The following is a 21,864-nucleotide window of genomic DNA, read 5'->3' as shown; positions in this document are numbered from 1 at the left end:
AATCATCAATCCATTAACGAACAGTGAAATCTGTAGTATGGTTCTAGATCCAGAAAATACTGCTACCAATAGTGAAGAAAGTTAAAGAGAGGTTATTGAAAACGAAAAAATTTTGATTGAGAAGTCAGTCAGAATTCTTGACACGGCAATTACAGGATTTAAACAACAGGACTTTGTAAGTGACCAAGAAATTATATATATCTTTAGAATTAAAGAGAAAGCATTAACAATAAAAATGAATCAAATTAACCTCTTCGTCGTCCGTAACGCATCTAGCACGTTCAAGTGAAACATCCGCAGGGTGGCCGTAACGTGTTGCAAGCATTCTTCTACATTTTAAAACGCTTTCTAAATGTTTACTTGTTTAAGTTTTTATTTGTTCTTAGAGGGCAGCACTAATCAAGCGTTCTATTTCTAATTGAATTTGCCCCAGGTTTTATGAATATTCGTGCCATTTTACATAAGATACAAGACAGTGAGAGATGGCTTCAACGTCTACTCATCAGAAAAAGAGTAAAAATGAGGTTGTGAATTGGAAAGACAAGAAGAATATACGTTTGATGAGTACAGTCCGTAATAACTCGATGATTGATGTTGGAGCACGGAAAAGAACTGTAAAAAAACCAGTAATTGTAAAAGATTACAACAACAAATGGGAGGAGTGGATCGCCTGGATCAGATGCTATCAAATTATCCTGCTGTTAGAAATAAGCAGAGATATTATTATTTTTTCATTATGCTTTATTTCCTTATAATTTTACTTAATATTCATTGACATTCATCCACTACGAAAGTCACGTATGGAAAGTTATGATGTACAGAGTAAACAACATTACACACTACAAAAAACAGATGGCCGCTGGGGGACGAGAAAATTTTCGCAGACAGGAGAAGACGGTGAAAGGGTTAAACAACTTGCATCGAAGGAAATTTTTTATTAAGTAAACAAATATTAATCTTTTTTTTTTCTTTTTTTAAAAAAATTTTATACTCTTTAGATCGCAAATGCTTCATTATTTCATAAATCATGATTTCATATTTTTGATTTTATAATTTCTACATATGCCATCTTACTAGATTTAATCTCATGATCTAACTTCCGGAAAAATTCAAAATCACTGAAGTCCCAACGAGTTTGGATCTCAGACTTTGTACTGTATATATGATAATTTTAATGTGTTGTTTATTTTTTTAAATAACATCATATACATATGTTTTAATTTAAAATAATCTATAGGATTTGCAATATTGTTTATTTAATTATGGCTGATAGATAAAAAAAATGGCCAGCAGTCTTTCCATGCTACAATTTCTAAAGATGGGATAACAAAACGGTACATTGGGATTATCCCGTCAACCTGTAAACACTAGCGAAAATGCGCAGGTCCTTTGGTGCCATCATAATGAAAAGGAGTTTCCAAATAAACATTTTAAATTTATCAAATAATAATAATAACAAAAAAATGTAAGTGTAATGGTACATAATAAAAAGAATCAAAGTAAAAACCTCCATTTTTTTAATAATTACACATTGAATTATTCTTGAATATAACCATATAAATTACAGTACAAAGTCTTTAATCCGGAATGATCTATAATCCGGACCTCAAAGCTACAAACTTTCTGCGCCCATAATACATTTACGCATGCGCGTTTAATGTATAATGGACAGTATAATTTAGGCTAAAATTATCTAATTATCTATTTCAGTTAATGTTGCAGATTGCGTTGTTCCTTAATCTTCTAATTGGATCTAGCTTATTATTTTTTGCAAACTGTTAGAGCAATTTTATAAAAAGTAAGCTTGAACTTTCGATTATGTCAAAAAGAGTTTCCGATTATTCTGGAGCTGCCAAAGGGTCTACAAAGCGAAAGCACGTTTCGATGTCCATCAAACAAAAAATGGAATTGCTGCGAAAAATGGATAAAGGCATGAAGAAAGTGGCAGAGAGGTTAGTGAAAACGAAAAAATTTTGATTGACAATTTAGTCGGTGTTCTCGGCACAGCAATTAGAGGACTTAAACAGCGGAACTTTGTAATTGAATAAGAAATTATATCTGTTTATAGAATTAAAGAGAAAGTATTAGCACATAAAATGAAGCAACTTAAAGAACTTACATTGAAAGAAATGTTTAATAAAGTAAACAAATAAATATTAAGCATTTTTTTTTTGTAAATTTTGATACCGTTTAGATCATAATTGCTCTTTATTTCATAAATTACGGTTTCATATTTTTAATTTTATAATTTCTGCATGCCATCTTACCAGATTTAAACTGATGATCTATAATCCAGAAAAAACCCTAATCCGGAATTGCCGAAGTCCCGACGAGTCCGGATTAAAGACTTTGTACTGTATTATAAATCATTTTGGCTTCCAAAAAATCCTAGATAGCTTTTAAAGCACAAATGAACAAATCATTATCCTTGTGTACTCTCTGCCAAATGAATTCATATAAATATGAATGCAAGTGTTTTGGGGTAGTTCCGCGGTGTTTCTTGTTTTTCCATTTTGGCTAACTTCACAATTGTTCTATATTCTGTGTATGTGTACTAGTTTCAGGATCCACAAAATTGTATCGGTGATTCACTTTAAAGTATTGGAATCCTGCTGCTTTTAATTAATCAGTTTTGTAACTTTTCCACGAGTTTGAGAAAACTGTAGTTCTTTCTGCAATGTTGTTCCTAATTTCAAGTTACTGCATTTCAGTTGGGAAACTTTACGATAAAACACTCATTGGTCTCTCTGCACAGTCTCCCAAGTATCCATTGTTCTGGAATAATATGACCAACTTGGTTTTTGTGCTTTGTAAAAAGGCTGTCATCTCTCTCTACAGTTTTGTTCGGACCTCCTATTTGTTTCGAATCACATTGTAGAAGGCTATGAGGGCATACTTCCCTTGTATAATTGTTCCAATCAACAATTGATGTTAATTCTTGCGACCAACAGTAACTAAACCGGAGGACAGTCAGAAACAGGAGTTTTGAGTTTATTTCATTATTTTAATCTTTAATTTTATTTAATTAAGCAATAATTGATTAATGTTTATTATTAATATTAATTAAATAATTATTAATTAATTTGGTAATAATTACCTATTTAATTTTTAAATAATGATTTTAATAGTTATTTTATTTATTTATTTACTTTTGTTCCTCTTTGCCGAGGGTTTTCCATCATTTCTTCTGCTTCTTAAATGCCTAATGACTGCAATTTGTTTATGTTTGGTGCTTATTGATGGCCTGTTTATTGAAAGTACCTCAGTTCCTTTCATGGTGCCTACATTTTATGGGTTTAACTTGAAAAAATGATTTTTTTTATTATATAAGTTATTTGTATAGATATTCTAACATAATACGTAAAAATTGCATACAAAGTTTATTTTTAAAGTGCATATTATTAAGGCCTTATTATAATCAAAAAATTCTGTACTAATTTTATTTTTGTTTTTTCTGCTGCTAAAATTTTTCTTTTTGAGCAAATCATGTATAATTTTATTTTATATATACAGAATTGTTTTTGTAATCGTACAGGAGCCAAGGATTTTTTTAATACCAAAGTGTGCTTACTACATTGATTTCAACTCCTCATTAACTGAGGGCAGATTAATTGAGAATTAACTTTAAAAGAAAGTTTGCTTATTATGGGATAATGGAAAATTACTGTCACAAATCATCAATATAAAATAAAGTCTACAGAAAATATTAAAAGGAAAACTGTCTGTGATAACAGTATTGGTTGCAAATGGTATCATAGTGTTTGCAAGTTATTATGCACACTGTAATATGTGTTTGTATTCTGCATAATCTGGAATATATAAACATACAATAAAAATTGTTTTGATGAACTTTTTATGGGAGTTTGAATAATCTCTTACACACATTTTTTTAACACCATTTGTAACTTACTTACCTCTGTTGAGGTGTATTATTCTGTACAGTGAATTTTTTTAATACTGATTTAATTTAGGTAATCTGGTGAACATATTCAACAATTGAATTGCTTGAAAGTACAGGTGAATTATTAATAATGCTTTTATGTTAATTATAATATGGATTATTCTTCTTTCCTGTATTCTCCCCCTTAGATTAATACGGATTTTTAGCTAACTATACATATTATCCCAATTATCCCAATAAACTGGGAGTTGATCATATTTTGTAATAGTGTAATCAGTTGCTTTTATATATTAAAAAAAAAAAAAAGAACTGTGCTTTTCTATATTAAATTGATTTTTAGCTGTGATGTTTTACTTTTAAAATATGTGTTTCAGATTCATATGCTATCAGAGTAAATGATGCTTGGGATTTGGAATTACAGTGATCATGATTTTGCATCCAGCTCTGATGAATCATTTGACAGTGATAAAATTGACAGTGATGTTGAAGCAGAACTTTATGGTGTAATTCATCACCAGGAGATTGTGGCATCGCCTGATAATTCTCTTAATCGAGATGCCAGCCTAAATGCAGAAAGTGAAGAGAAACGTGATATGCAGCAAAATTCTTTTACTGAAGACACTCCTTTGTCAAAAAACAATCAATGTACAAGTTCTTTAAGTTCTTTCCTAAATAATTCCACAGATAATTCTGTTGAAACCTGTTTACCAAAAGCCCACAGTACACCTAACTTTAATACTGGCTGCCATTCAATTAAAAGAAAATCAGATTTATCCTTAGAAAATTCAAGTAATGTTACTGAAAGTACACAGTGTAATAGTACATCAAACAAAAAACTGAAAACACTTTACCAAAATAAAGAACTGCATAGGAAATTTGCAAATGGAAATCATACTTCAGAATATGATGACAGTCTCATTTGTGAACCTGCTTATTCAAGAAAAGATGACAATTCTAGTGTTGTAAGTAGAGAAATAGTTCAATATGAAGCATCACAAGATGAAGAACAGTGTGGTGATGAGTATGTTATTTTAGAATCTAGTGATAGTGATAGTATCATTTGGTCAGAGCCTGATGAGCAAAGTCGGGACTTAAAAACAAATGTATTAGGTGATACTGTGAGTCTGAGTTCAGATTCACCTATTATCCCAGAATTGATGCAGTATACGTCCAATATGTCATTGCCAAATATCAGATTATTGGAAAATTCAACAGGTATGTTTGGAAGTCCTAATTATTGATGTTGCTTTATGCTATAAAGTGTATAATGTGTAAGTGTCATACACTTTTAATAAGTAATTGTGTTTGGTCTTCTTTTGACATAAACCTTCTGCCTGCCAAATTCAGATACAGATAATATGTAATCTGTAATTTTCTCTTTGATTATTTTCTCTTTGATTTTTTTCTCTGTTTCTTTCATCCCTCTCCCCCCCTTTTGTTTAAATACCGTTTTCTGTTCTGTATCATCTCATAAAAGGAAAAGGTGCTTTCATATTAAAACAGCCACTGTGGTTAGTTATCAAAACTGAACAAAATAATTGCCAAATTTGTAATATGCAAGTTATGTGGTTCTACCAAGTTAACTGTCACTAAAGACATACTCGATAAATGTTGTAATTAGGAAGTACGGGGGCAGAAGTAACTATGATAAACATTCCTGTTTTAATTAGTAGTTGCAAGGCTGTGAAATTTTCTTAGTTCATTGTGATTTTTTCTGCCATTTGCATTTTTACATAATAAAAATTTATACTTCTCGCATTTCATATAATACAGCACAAAGTCCGTAATCTGAACATCTATTATCCGAAATGATCTATAATCCAGACCTCAAAGCCACAAACTTTACGCATGCGCATACATTATGCGCACGCATAAAGAATGTGCATACATTACACATGCACGCATTGAAAGAAATGTTTAATGAAGTAAACAAATAAATATTAAGCTTTTTTTCTTTGTAAAATTTGATACCCTTTAGATCATAATTGCTCTTTATTTTTCATAAATTACGGTTTTATATTGTTACGTATTTCGTATTTAAATAGCTAGTGTTAGTTGAATTATAAATTAAATTGTTTTATTCCCCGTGCAGTGCTGCGCGTGACGAATATTAAAGGAAAGCTAAGCCAGAAAGTTAAAAATACAAGAGCACATGCATTTTAACATTTAATAAATAAATATCTCTCTTTGCTTTCGAGAAAATTCCAGAAATTTCTCGCGCCCAATTTCAAATCTTATAAAAGGAAGAAAACCTCTCAATCCGTAGTTAGTTAGTTACTTAGTTTGTTGTTGTTTTAAGAGTTTGTTCAGAAAACTGCTCTTGTTGATTGTAGCCAATTCGCAGATTAGCTTTCTTCAACTGTTTTGAATTAAGTTCTATTGAACGTTTAGTAGTTAAAAGATAACTACTGTGAGATATTGTAATACTACATAATAATTTGAGGAAATTTAAGCATATTTGCTGCGATAATAATAAATTTTTGTTCATTTTTCATCGGACTTGTGCATTTATTTCGTAACGAACCCATACACGCGAAACAATATTTTTAATTGTATAATTTCTGCATGCCATCTTACCAGTTTTAAATTGATGATCTATGATCCGGGAAAAGCCCTAATCCGGAATCGTCGAAGTCCCAACGAATCCGGATTACAGACTTTACTGTAATAGATTTTGTGTGATTTAGCCAAAAATATTTTATTGCTTAAAAAAGGGCAGACTGACTTGACTGAACAGTAAAGGTTACATTATTTATTATATTATACCACAGAGTTTCCTGTTATTTTACAAAATGTGGCCAAACTATTTTTTCAGCTAAATGCACTTTTTGCTTGCCTTATACATGCATTTCTGAATCTGGTCCCAATAATAGAAGAAAACACCCCAAAAAAGTTAAAAGATTTTTTGGTATTTTTCCGTTTCGCCGGCACAAATTTCGCCAAGCAGACTTTATTGGCGACAACATGCAGTATACACATAAAAAAAATATTTTAAAAAATTTAGTTCTAAGAATCTTTTATTTTGAAGGCATAAACATTTTAATATCACTTAAAATTTCATAAAAAGCCAATATATAAAGACAATAAATTTGTAAAAAGACATTAATTTAAGAATTTACTATGCTTTCATGGTTCAACATCCTGATTCGCCGGTTCATGTCACGTGACCCCAAGCGATCTAATCTCACGCAAACTATTCTACAAAAATCTAATGCTCTCAGTAATTATCTACATTAATTTCAACTTAAATCTTAATTTGGAACACAATTTTAAATGCAAGAAATATTTCAATTCGTACGAATAGCTTACTCAGAAATTATGTAAAACTGCAGTGCTTTACTTCGCTAATGCATTCTCATTAGAATGGATGAATTTAACCCTTGACTTTACCTTTTCTATATTTTCGGCTTCGGGTAAGCGTTGTGATTGCATCCTAATTGACTTAATTACCGAAAATGGCCTTAGACATAAAACTGTACTACCTGATAAAAATTCTATGGCGAGATTTGCGCCAGTATTGAAAGAAACAATTCATCTGATAAGAAAAAGCTGCAACTTGTTTTGAAAATGAGGCGTAAAAGGTTACCAGCGAGAATATTCCGTTTGGCATCGGTTGTACCATTATTGGCGACTTTATCGCTTGCGCCGGCAAAACGGAAAAGTACCGATTTTTTTTTAATTTATTGTATGCTGCAGTTTTTATTAGAATACTTACAGAAGTTGATTAAATCGTTTACAGAAATAAGGAATTAAAAGATTTTTTTTAAATTTATTTTATGCTGAAATTTTTATAAGAATACGTACAGAAGTTGATTGAATCGTTTACAGAAATAAAGATCATGTAAAAACCTTGGATTACCCGCAGTCCATTTGGTACTCTCACAGTATCCATGCAATCCTTCCACAAAGACGACTAATTTTTCACCAATCTAGCATGTGAAAAACAGTAACCATTTTTAAAAAAAAATACTCGCATACTAAAAATTATGTAAAACAGCCATGAATTCAAGAAATATCCATAACAAAGCAGTAAAAATTACATAAAACAAGTATTCATTATGAAATATTCCAAATGGCATAAAATATTAACAAACAAGCTAAATTAAAACTGCTATGAATACCCATACTAAAGCATTTAACTTTCTATTTTCTTGTTCTGTCTGCATGCACAACAACCTTTTTTAACTCTGAAAAACACTGGAGAATTCCAGAATTCTCGGCATTGCAGAACAAACTGGCAGTGCTATCCACGTACACACATATTGATCTGGCTTATTGTAGTGGCCCAGTTATTGCATGAGAAATAATTATTTTTTATTTCATATATTTGTTCATGTGTTTAATTATTTTATAAAATTAACTTTAATATTTTGTTAATATTCATATTTATATTTCTTTTATGCTGAATGGCAAGTAGTTCATATTTATATTTAAATTTCTTTATGCTGAATGGCAACTAGTTCTAGTTCTGATTCATGATTGCTAGGTTTTGGTTTCAAAACGTTGCTCGTAGCGTCGCATTTCGATAGCTGGAAAATAAAATGCATTAACTTAGCTATTTGTTTATAATTCATGCTGTTCCTAGTCATAAATTAATTTTAAACATTACTAGCCAAGGCTAGTGATGAAGATGTAACCAAGTTAGCGTCTATGGCAGATAAAATTAGTGATATGAATGGGAAACCAGAAGTATTTAGTGCTAATGCTCCTTCCGTTCCCGCAAATGATTTCTTGCAAAGAATTACCTTTCTTGAACAAAAAAATGATCAAATAACCATTCGCTCAAGACGCAGGGACTCGGATTTACGTAATTCCCGTTCACGATCTCGAAGCCGATCTTGTAAATGATATGACCCTAGTGGCAAATTTTGTTTCTATCACTTTCGATTTGGAGCAAAATGTATTCCAGAGAAATGCCAGCCTCCGTGTGCTTGGGTAAAAAATGATTCCAAAAACCAGGAAAACTCGAATCTGCAGTAGGTTCAGCGGCAAACGCTGCTGCAGAAAATATGAAGGATTGTCGCAAATTTCGTTTATTCGTTCGTGACCGAAGATCAAATTTGCACTTTCTTATTGATAGCGGAGCTGACGTAAGCATAATTCCTGCTACTTCACAGAATAAATGTAAAACTGAATACAAACTGTATGCAGCTAATGGCACAGATATTTCCACTTATGGCATAAAAATGCTAACTCTTGATTTGGGATTACGTCGTGATTTTCAGTTTCCATTCATAATTGCTGATGTCACAAATGGTATTTTGGGAGCTGACTTTCTTCACAAATATAAATTGCTTATTGATATAAATAAGAAAAAATTAATTGATGGCGTAACACAGCTTTGTGTCCAGTGTGATGTTGCTGCTATTTCCAGTGATTACTCAGTAACCACATTAAATAAATTTTCGATTTACTGTCAAAATATCCCGAAATTTCTAAACCTAACCTTTTTCTTACACAAATTAAACATGGTGTTACACATTTTATTACGACTGATGGTCAACCCGTTTATTCAAAGGCACGATAGCTCGATCCAAAACGCTTAGCTATAGCTAAAGAGGAATTTAAATTTATGCTTAACAATGGAATAATTCGTCCATCAAACTCCCAGTGGTCAAGCCCCTTGCACCTTGTTCCGAAAAAGGATGGTTCATATCGTCCTGGCGGAGACTACCGACAATTGAATGCGCAGACGATACCTGATCGATACCCAATTCCTCGCATTGAAGATTTTCATCATATTTTAAGAGGTACAAATATTTTTTCTAAAATTGATTTATTCAAAGCTTATTTTCAAATTCCCATTGCAGAAGAAGACAAATGTAAAACGGCTATCATCACTCCTTTCAATTTATACGAATTTAATGTAATGAGTTTCGGTTTAAAAAATGCTCCTGCAACGTTCCAAAGATTTATTCATGAAGTCTTTAGAGGATTAGAATTCGTTTTTCCCTATTTAGACGATATACTCATTACATCCAGTACCCATGAAGAACACGAAAATCACCTTAAATTAATTTTCGAAAGATTACATACATTTGGGTTAAGAATTAATGTTTCAAAATCTGTATTTGCTGTTCCCCAAATCGAGTTTCTAGGCTACCTAATTACACCTAAGGGTTCCCGTCCTTTGCCAGAAAGAGTTCAAGCTATTACTAACTACAAACGACCAGAAACAATTCATGGACTTAGAACTTTTCTTGGAATACTTAACTTTTATCGTCGTTATATAAAGGATGCAGTGAAGAATCAAGCATTATTACATGCGTATCTCAAGGGAGCTAAAAAGAGCGACAAACGTAAAATTGAATGGACTGAAGAAGCTGAAAAACAGTTTGAAACGTGCAAGAATGACCTGGTGAACACGGCACTGTTGTCTTTTCCCAATTCTGAACTACCTCTGGCGTTATTTACAGATGCTTCAGATACGGCGATTGGCTTAGTGTTGCAACAATATGAAAACTCCTCGTGGAAGCCAATAGCATTTTTTTCTAAAAAATTAAGTGATACTCAGCAAAAATATAGCACCTATGATAGAGAACTATTAAGCATATATCTTTCAGTTAGACACTTTAAGCATTATCTAGAAGGAAGAGTATTTACAATTAATACAGATCACAAGCCCTTAATATTCGCCTTTCGTCAAAAACTTGACAAAGCCGCACCTAGACAGGCTCGCCAACTTCAATACATCTCCCAGTTTTCGACTGATATCAAATATGTAAAAGTTGAGAATAATATTGTGGCGGATACATTATCTAGAGTTAATGAAATTTCATCGATAGATTATGATAAAATAGCTGATGAAGAACTGAAGAGTTTGCAAACCACTACTTCCTTGAATTTCAAGCAATGTTCTCTACCTTCGGGGAAATATTTGTGGTGTGATGCATTAACTAAACATACTCGGCCGTATATTCCTCAGGCTCCCAGAAAACACGTCTTTCTACGAATTCATGGTTTATCACATCCAGGAATAAAATCGACTATGAAATTAATGTCATCAAAATTCATTTGGCCTAACATAAAAAAAGATGTACAGTTGTGGACAAGAACCTGCATTCCTTGCCAAAAAGCTAAAATCAGTCGACATACCAAAACAAAATTAGGCGCGTTTGAAGTAACACCAGGAAGATTTTCTGTCATCCATATCGATCTCATAGGACCACTTCCACCATCTAAAGGGAATATTTATTGTCTTACTTGCATAGAGAGATTTTCGAATTGGATGGAAGCAATTCCTTTAGAAAATATTTCCGCTGAGAACGTTGCAAGAGCCTTTTATAGCAACTGGATTGTGCGTTTTGGAACGCCAAGTAAACTCATTAGTGATTGTGGATCCCAATTTAAAAGTGATACATTACGAGCTTTGTCCAAAATCTGTGGCATCGATTTACAACACACTACTGCCTACCACCAGTCGTGTAATGGCAAAGTTGAGTGCCTTCATCGAACATTAAAAACAGCATTAAAAGCCGGACGGGCACGTTACCAACAGTACTTTTGGGTTTGCGTACTGCTATTCAAGAAGACACAAATCATTCTATTGCGCAAGTAGTTTATGGCCAGAGTCTCAGACTTCCTGGAGAGTTTTTCAGCGAACCAAGTATCCAGACAGCATCAGAGACTTTTGCTAATAAACTCCAGAAACAGATGGAAGTTGTTGGACCGAGACTAATTCGTAAAAATTCATCTGAACAGATATTTGTCCATAGAGACTTAAAAAATTGTTCTCATGTGTTTCAGCGAATAGATTGGGTAAAAAAAACCTCTGGAACCTCCTTATGAAGGACCATTTCCTGTTATTGATCGCAAGGACAAATATTTTACTATTAGCATAAAAGGAAAACATGTTAATGTATCCCTGGATCGCTTGAAACCAGCATATATTTTAGCTGAGGAAAATTATCAGTTGATACAACCTGACTACACAAATTTGCAGAGACCGGACTCAAATTCGGATGTGAATCAAAAACATTCTCACACAGGCAGAACTATACGTTTACCTGTTAGATTCAAGGACTGACTAAATTATTTTGATAGTGGTTAACACTGCAATACTAGTTACTACCTATTTCTCCATCTTCGTAATGTAACTTAGTTACTGGTGGGGGAGTAGTGTAGTGGCCCAGTTATTGCATGAGAAATAATTATTTTTTATTTCATATATTTGTTCATGTGTTTAATTATTTTATAAAATTAACTTTAATATTTTGTTAATATTCATATTTATATTTCTTTTATGCTGAATGGCAATAACTAGTTCATATTTATATTTAAATTTCTTTATGCTGAATGGCAACTAGTTCTAGTTCTGATTCATGATTGCTAGGTTTTGGTTTCAAAACGTTGCTCGTAGCATCGCATTTTGATAGCTGGAAAATAAAATGCAATAACTTAGCTATTTGTTTATAATTCATGCTGTTCCTAGTCATAAATTAATTTTAAACATTAGTAGCCAAGGCTACATTATACAGTCAAAAGTCGTTAATCCGGACTCGTCGGGACTTCGGCGATTCCGGATTATCAATTTTTCCGGATTATAGATCATCAGTTTAAATCTGGTAAGATGGCATGCAGAAATTCTAAAATTAAAAATATGAAACCGTAATTTATGAAATAAAGAACAATTATGATCTAAAGGGTATCAAAATTTGCAAAAAGAAAAAGCTTAATATTTATTTGTTTACTTTATTAAACATTTCTTTTAATGTAAGTTGTAAGTTTTGCTTCGTTTCATGTGATAATACTTTCTCTTTAATTCTATTAAACAGACATAATTTCTTGTTCAGTTACAAAGTTCCGCTGTTCAAGTCCTATAATTGCTGTGTCAAGAACACCGACTAATTTGTCAATCGAAATTTTTTCGTTTTCAATAACCTCTGTTACTTTTTTTCGCTATCGGAAGCGAATTATAATGACCAGGAACTTGTTTTAAATCATATCAAAGACGGAGCATATCGAGATGAAATACTACATTTGGTAAGGAATTATAAGCCAAATAAAATAAAAACATCTGCGCTGAAGATAAGGATAGTGCTGACAAATCAACTTCCAATTCATTACGCGCCCGCCGCGGCACAGCGTTCCCCCCGCCGAGCAGCGTGAAATTGATAAACAGATTTCGGATTTCAAAACATACTTTCGCTTTAGATCCTTTACATATTAACAAATATATATCGGAAATTCTATTTGATATAATCGAAAGTTTAAGCTTACTTTTGTAAAATTGCTCTTACAGTCTGCAAAAAATAATAAGCCGGATCCAATTCGAAAATTAAGGAACAACACAATCATCAACATTAACTGAAATAGATAATTAGATAATTTTAGCTTATACATCCATTATACATAAAACGCGCACGCGTAAACGTATTCTGCACTTGCGCACACTCATATGCGCAGTCGTATAAGGTCTTACGCGCATGCACAAACGCCTATGCGCATGTGTCAACGTGGCGCATGCGCAGAAAGTTTTTAGTTTTGATGTCCGGATTATAGATCATTCCAAATTATGGGTGTCCGAATTAACGACTTTTGACTGTATTAAAAAAAAATAGAATTTCACAAATTAAGCTCATAAAATGTGTAGTCGTACATTACTAGCAGGCAAAATGCCATATTTCTGAAAAAAATCTAAACACTTTAATTTAGCAGGCACGCTATAGCATTATGATTCATTATCAAAAATAAAAAAAAGAAAAAGGTCCACACTACTCGCAACAAACAGAGCCTACAAATGTGACCCTTGAATTTTAAAACTGAACAGATTACTACAACCACTACAGACAGAGATGGGGTCATTATATGCGTATGTGACCGTTACTGTGTTGCCGAATAAATACATTTTCATAAAACTGGATTGCCAGCATAGCGATTTGCTCAATGATTCTTGTCAAAGTTGTCAGTGCAATAATACCATCCATTCTTTAAATCATTCTGAAAGAAAATTCATCTGAAGTTAATGCCATCAATTCTTCAAATTATTTTGAAAATATGTCCTTAAAAAAGTTCTCTTTTTTTTTTATGTGTCTGATGTTTATCACTTTAAAATGTAAATCTGTAAATAAATATGAGACTGATATTTACAGTCCACTCTCAACAAAATGTCAGCAGCCGTCTCTTGTCATAAAAGCAAGCTCTAACTATTTTTCTTAGAGGTTCTAGAAGAATTACATTTACCTATACAATATAGAATCTAGGTTTGAGAATTTCCAGATTTTAGATTATCAGTTAGTGAAATGGCTTGTAACATGGCAACATTGAGACTTGATGATGGACAATAATTCCTCACTATCTGGATTTGGTGACAAGGTCCCCGCATCCCCAATTGCTCTTTAAAAAGAGGAGTGTATAAAATATTTTCTGCCTCCTATTTGCGTGCGATCATGGTGTAAATGGATATCACGTCTTGCTAGCAATTGGGAGGTCCAGTATTCGAATCCCACTGAGGGCGTTGCACATTTTTCATGTTCATTTCAATAAATTTAATAACTCTACTTATTGTTTTGGTTAGATAGAAAAATGTTCACCCTTCCATGACTACTCAAGGGTTGAAAGTCTGATGCTGACCAGCATCAATACAAAGTCATTCAATATATTGCTGTTGGGGGTGGTAGGACTCCCTAGCCAGTAAGTGTTTGAAGATGACTTGCAAGAATACATGAGTGGGGAGAAATATTGAATTTTCTTTCTTTCTGACTGCTTTTTCTCCTTTAGCATTTCAAATTAAAAATTTTATGATTGCTTTTAATTTTATATATAATTAAATTTAAAAAGTATTATTGTTCTGTGGATCGGTGAAGTTTAAAATGCTGTATTTATTATTATGATTTAGATCCATGGCATATAAATGCTGAAGACCTGTTCCGTTCAAAAAAGAGATATTCCGGTCGGTATCATGAGAAAGCTGTTTTGAACTGTACCAGTTGTAAACAAAAGGGTCATACATCAAAATCATGTCCTATCCGAAGGGTATAGTATTGTTATAAATTTTGTATATACGTAGATGATTTTAGTGCAATTATTAGTAAAATTTTTGTATTTTTCTGTATTATGTAGATCTCGAGGGACAAAATTTGCTAAAAAGGTAAGATAATTAGTTAGATGTCTATTTAACATTGAGTAAATGGCCATCTCGCTAATTTGGCAAGATATTGAGAAACTGGCAACGGTTTTGGCAACTACTGTTTGTCCTCAGATTTGGGAAGAAATCGCCAAATAGATATTATAATTGAATAACTGTAATTGATGGTCAGTAACAGTATTTGCCTCTCATATGCTTTCTGTAATTTTGAAAAACAGAAAGTACTAGAAATATCTTGGCAGTCGCATGAGAACAGTAAAGACCTGAGTTGTAAGTTCAGCATGAATCGGAGTGCTGAGATATCTCCAGGTTTACTTCTCTTTAGATGCATTTTGCATTGCTTCGTGTTTAATGGCCTTAGTAGTAGTCTTATCAGTGTAACTGCTCTTTGCTCTTTGTGAAGGAGTTGTATGACTACTTTTGTGGACAGTTCCAGAACTTTTTTTTGTATACAATAATTTTTATCAAGCTAGCATCGGTTCTGTGTACATTCAGTCTTTACAAACCCATATGCATGCAACAGTTTTTGATGTCAGGATAGGGGCTGAATGCCATTGACAAGAACAATGGATGAGCAGTTAAGACAACTGGTAGCAGCCATTGCTGCATTCAAAGAAGCGATGAAAGCAGGACAAGAATCCATCAAAGAAAAGATGGAAGTAGGGCAAGGAGGGATGAAAGCTGGCAAAGGAGAAATGAACAGAGAAATTATGTGCATAACAGAAAACAAATTCGAGGCTATGGAAGACAGAATAGACATGGTTTGAAGATAAAGTTGGAGAAATTCAAGAAAGAGTTTCAGCTGTGGAACAACAAATTGAAGAAAGAGCTTTTGCCATCCAACAACAAATTGATGACAGTTTCTGCTGCTGTTGCAAAGGAAGTTGACAGTTTAAAGAAGTATAGAACAACAGCTGGTCATAGTTCTAGTGCCTAAAACCAGAGGCTAGACTTTGAAGCTCTGTCCAGAGCATTAGAGCCGTGCTTTGGGAAGAAGTTTTTAAAAGACTATAGTAGGCTTCAGTTAGAGCCGTGCTTTGGGGAGAAGTTTTTAAAAGACTATAGTAGGCTTCAGTTAAAATCTCAGCAACAGAGGCCTCCGGAAACACTTCAGGAGCTTGCCACAGATGTTGAAAGGCTGTCACATTTCACTTTTTCAGACTGCTGAATAGAAATAAGGCAAGTACTGTCTGTGCAGTACTTCATTGGTGGCATCCAGGATCCTGAGATACAGAAAGCCCTGAGAATGGCAAATGTCAAGAATTTAAAAAGCAACTCATACAGACTGTTACCCAATCAGAGCTGCTCAAGTCCAAGAGCAGGTGGATAAAGTGACTGCTCATTTAAACAGTTTAACCAGACCATTTAGTGCTTTGAGATGGAATAGAAGTGTCAAGAAACCAACCCTAAAGTGCTGGAACTGTGGTGCTGAAGCCCATGTACTAAGGAACAGCAGAACACTCTAGGGCATGGAAGCTAAGACCTCTCCCCAACAAGGAGAGAAATCGCTCGCTGGAGAGAAATTAATGGACATATCGCAGAGGTTAGGCTATCAGATAATGTGAAACCTCATTTTAAAGGTCTGCTGATTTTTGCAGTAAGTGGGGACAGTATTGAACTACCCATCAAAGAGCATATCAATAGAGTTCCTTGCAATATGACCACCGATACTGGAGCTAATTTTACTATCATCCAGAAAGATTTAGCTCAACAGTTGAAAGGTAAACTCATCTGCATGCCAACTTGTTTTAACCTCCAAACTGTGTCTGATGATAATATTGAAATTGATGGGGAATTCTGTATTAAAATCATGTTTGGAAGTGCCGCCTACTCACAACATGTGTCACAGATATTTCAGATCCTTGCATACTCGAATTAGACGACTAATATATTTTTTCATTGCTGTTTTATGCAATTAACCCATTAACCGCCAAAACTACAAGGAATGTTTCTTTTTTCATGAAAATAATAACAAATATTAAATTAAGCATTTATAACATAAATTTACATTGAAAATTAAAAAAATGTTCTTACCTGTGGAAAACGCGAGTGTTGCGTTCGCGCAACGTCAGCGGAATAAGACTACGGATGTTTAGTGAGTAAGATTGTACTTGTGTGATGTTTCTTTTGAGTGGAGCGCAGGATTACTTTTTAGCTGTATAACATTTTATAAATCTACAATATGAGGAAAACAAATCACTTTACTTGTAATTAATTTAATATTAAAATATACATTGTATTTCTTATACAAATACAGATTATTTGAATTGAAAGATTCAAACATGAAAAGCTTGATTACAATCATGATGAAAAACTACATTACATACTTTGCATCAATAAACAGTCTGGCTATGGTACTCTTTACAACAAAGTCTTTTATTATCAATGGAGTTTACAATAAAATGTGTACCATTTCCATGCAATGGTTTTTGAATGCTCAATTTACTAGGTCTTCCTGTTGTTAATCTATTTCTGGCTAATTCTACACTCTCAATAGGAGTTTACAAAAGAAATAATGCATTCTCGTGTCTGAAATCTAAAAGAGAATTTATGTTTCTAGTAGTAAAAAGTGGTGATATTTAGTAAGTTTAGATACGGTCTCACCTCATAGAATTTATCAGTATTGTCAAATGCAAATTTTGCTTCATATTCCTGTACTGCAAACATGATATCAATTCTCGTACAACAGGAACAGAAATGTCCTTATCAAAAGACAAATACATTTTTTCTTGAGGTAAAGAATGATATCCTGTAAGCAATAATATTCCAATAAATCTTCTCATATAGGCTTCAGATGCAATAAATTCTGGGCTTTTTTTTTTTTTTTTTTTCCCTGAGCGTATATATTTGTCTATTCAACGAGAAGAGAGTAAATGTCTAAACCAAAAAGAAAATCGAAAATCTGTGCACTAGGTTTACCTTGTGTTTTGTCTTTTATAATTTCTCTTCTATCTCTTTCTTCATGTTCTTCCTGAGACATAACTAACAGTTCCTTTTTTATTCACTTCAAGATTTCAGTCTTCTGCTTTTTAAACTTTTTAGTATGACTATAACTGCTTTTAGAAGGCTGAAGCTTACTTCTTACGTGAATTTCAACTTCCTCAGCAGTATCATTAGGTAAAATATCATTTTTCACTATTTAAAACAATCCCATTCTTTTCTTCTTCATCACTAGCCTCTGCAATTTCTGGGGGAACAACAACAATACCAGTTTCATTCCGGTCATTATTAACATTATCATCATCTGTTTCTTCATCAAAAAATCTTTGAAGGGCTTCTTCTAATGTAAGATACCTTGTTCTAGGCATTTTTAAACAACCAGAACATTGAAAGGAATGAGTGAAAAAGGAGATTGACTACCCGTTTCCTGCTGACGTTGCATAAACGCAACACCTGTTTTCCCTTCCTTCCCAGTACAAATATAAACATCTGACTGATGTAATGTTCTGATGAACGGTGTGAAGTTTCTTCCCCTGATGAAAGACGAAGAACGGAAGTGACCTACCCCGGAAAAACCGGTCGAGGCAGGCTGGGGTGGGGGAAGAAAGACTGGACTGAGTGGGCACTTGGAGTTGGACCGGCGAGCATGCGGTGTGAGAGTATAGAGAACTGAAACATGTTTTAATTTCTTTCGCGCACCTTATATATATATATTGTATATAGTTTATTTTACAGTGTATTCATTGTATGGTGTATCAATAGTGCAGTATGTGTAATAAATTAGTGAAAAAAATGTCAAAGCGGACAAGTGTTATTTTCCCACTATGGTAAGTTCACACAGAAGAACCCAACTCGTGTTTTGAACGAGCACGAGGCATGACAAATGGCGCACCCCTGTAGGATAATGGGAAAAAGGAAATCACCAAAAATACGAAGGAAATAAGATCGTAAAAAGTGATTTGAGTGAACGTGGTTTAAATGAAGGAAATAATTCATGAAAGCAAGGAAGATGACAAAAGATGGTCATGAAAGACGGAAAGTGGCACGCGTAAGCCTACACGAAATATCGAAAGGGTGTATGAAACCTCGTCGTGTGAAAAGTGAAACCAGTGTGTGGTAAAAGTGATCATCAGTATTACTGTGGTGATATTATTAAGTGAAGTGTTATGCAGCTCGATGAGAAAATTGTACAGAATTGAGCACAACTCGTCATTTTCTACTATCGGGATCAAAGGTAAGTCCCTCTTAATTTCTTGGGAAGCACAATATATAAATAAAGAGAGCTCCCTCCCTATAATTACTATAGTAATGGAGAAAATTAAAATTGTGTTAATGTCGGTTAATAACATGATGAGAATGCCAGGCATTAAAGCCAGTAGACACTTAGAAGGTATATTTTATATGCAAATAAGGAATTATGATTAATTTTGTTATTAAGGAGATAATGTATGCTAAATGAATGTTAAAATAGTTCAAAAATATGTCAGCAGTAATTTCGAAACATTAAATTGTGTGCTCATGTTACTAATTAAGGTAAAAATGATTATCTATTTTTGTTGTTGCCGTATTTTGACAAAATGTTTTAATCATGAAAGTTAATAGGTTGATTAAAAATTAATTAGTTTAATGATTTGAGAACAATAAGTAAATGTTTGTTTCATTTCCAGAATATGTAAAGTATTACGGCGTAAGGCAAAAGTATTCAGAACTATTTTTTGTACTAATTCAAAAGCTAATATAATTTTTAGTATTTATGTGTTAACAATATATGGTGAAATATATGTTAATAGTGTAATATGAGAAAGGTATTCATGATTGTGTTCACTAATGATAATGTTTGCTAAATGAATAATGGTAGTATTCAGTAGTAGTGAAATATGTATGTTTGCCTGTAAAATTAAGTGTTATTTATGTGTTGTATGGGTAAAGCTGTAAAAAGAAATACCAGAAGTTAATATGGGTCCTAAAAGGAGAAATAGGGTGTCAGAAGAATCTGATGAAATTATTAAGAACATGCAGGCTCAAATTAAGTTAAAGGAAATGGAGCTGCAGCTAGAAAAGTGTAAGTTAGAGGCAGATGCGGCTAAAGACCGATTAAAAGAGATGGAATTTCGGGAAAGACAATTAGAGAGAGAACACGAGATAAAAATTAAAGAACTAGAAATTCAGAGTAGGAAAGTAGATAAAGGAGGAAATAAATCGGGCTCAGAGGATGAAGGGGTTTCAGATGCTGAGAGCAAGGGAAATGATTTCTTGAAACATTTAAAAATAATGAAAGGAGTTATGATTGACCCGCCATCTAAAGCTGAGGAATGGCCGTTCTTTTTCCATCACGCGGAATTGATGTTTAATCTCTATAAAATTCCTGAAGAACATAAGGGGAAAATTATTTTGCAGAGTTTAAAAACTAAAGTTAAAAGTTTGATTTCAACTCTGGGTGAAAGGGATTTGGATAATTATATTAAGATTAAAGATACAGTATTAAAAGAATTCCAGATTACCCCATTGCAACATAAAAAGAATTTAGAAAAATGTGTAAAAAGATATGAGGAAACGTATACTCAGCACATAGCTAGGGTTGAGGCAGCACTTGATTTCTACTTAGAATCCAGAAAAGTTAAGACTTTTGATAAGTCAAGAGAACTATTGATTGTCGATCAAGTAAAATATCAATTACCCGCAAATGTTAAGGTGCATATACTGTTAAAAGAGGTAGAAAACTGGTTACCTCCGTCAGAGCTGGCAAATGATTTGGATAAGACAAGGGGAGAAATTAGGACGACCAAATAAGAGTAAGGGGAATTTCAGTTCTGATTACAGGGTTGATAAGGAGAAGTACAAAGGGGTAAAAACTTTAGAACCTCAAGGAATGATGCAGGCAAATAAGAAAGTTCTAAAATGTTTTCAGTGTCAGGGTGAAGGACACATAAAGCATTTTTGTCCAGCGATAAACCTGATAGCGAAACCCAAGAGAGGAAGCGAAAAAGAGGATATGGATGAGGAAGCAAAGGGATTAAATAAAATATGCATAGGGTTGAAGTTAGCTAACTATGCAGAAGAAATTCCGTTAACTAGGGCAAGTGGGGAATTACCTAGGATAGAGCTGCAGATAGGCAACACTAGATTCAAAGGAGTGATTGATAGTGGAGCAGAAGTTACTGTAATCCGGAAATCGGTAGTTCCACAGAAATATTTGGAGTCTGGAGGGAAGATATGGTTACAACCCGCCGAGGGACCCCAGGTAGAAGCCCAATTAGTTACAGTACCTATCAGTATCTGGTCAGGAGAAGAGGAGGTACAGCCTTATGTAAACGTTCATGCAGCAGTAGTGCATAATTTGAACGAGGAGGCGCTGTTGACACCTCCAGATTTTAGACTTCTCAGGGAACAAGGAGATATTTATTGGGGAGAAAATAAGGAAGAAAAACTAGTATTGGGAGTTGGTCAGGTATCGAGTAATTTGGACGGAAAGGAATCGACAGGAAAAGCCAGTCACGAGGTCGAAGGTGAAAGGGAAATAGCTCGTACTACACCGTTGGTAAGGAGTAAAGATGAGGGGGAAGTAGAAGTGGGGGGCAGTGAGCAAGTGTCAGCTGATAACCCACCCTTATCGCAAACTCAACGTTTTAGACAGGAGCAAGCGGAATGTATTTCGCTGAAAAGCGCGTTCATGGATGCGTGTAATAACAAGAATGGGTGTTGGCTAGAGTCAGGAATTTTGTACCATACGGGAAGTGTCAATGGGCAGCGATGTAGTCAGTTAGTTGTTCCTCAAAGCCGCAGGAAAGAAATTGTAAAGTTGGCTCACGAAAGCTTACAAGGAGGGCACTTCGCAGCAAAGAAGACGGCGGAAAGGATTAAAATGTCGCTTTGGTAGGAAGGATTGTCAAAGGAGGTGCGGAAGTGGTGTGAAGCTTGCAAGGAATGCCAGCTACGA

At 33.8% G+C, this 21,864-nt stretch overlaps 1 protein-coding gene across 1 annotated transcript in view; it reads left to right on the top strand.

Moving 5' to 3' along the window:
* The window catches only part of LOC118191461 (uncharacterized), an 85,723-nt gene that overhangs the window by 10,157 nt on the left and 53,702 nt on the right, over positions 1-21,864 (top strand). Inside the window, exons 2-3 of the mRNA XM_035362262.2 lie at positions 4,276-5,116; positions 14,739-14,875. Coding sequence (XP_035218153.2) covers positions 4,297-5,116; positions 14,739-14,875 — 957 coding nt within the window. The 5' untranslated portion in view covers positions 4,276-4,296. The remainder of the gene's footprint in view (positions 1-4,275; positions 5,117-14,738; positions 14,876-21,864) is intronic.

This window comes from Stegodyphus dumicola, chromosome 8 (assembly GCF_044657685.1).
Source record: "Stegodyphus dumicola isolate Sdum_Otavi_A_Nest chromosome 8, ASM4465768v1".
NCBI lineage: Eukaryota > Metazoa > Arthropoda > Arachnida > Araneae > Eresidae > Stegodyphus > Stegodyphus dumicola.
This window is presented reverse-complemented; position numbering and strand designations above follow the sequence as displayed.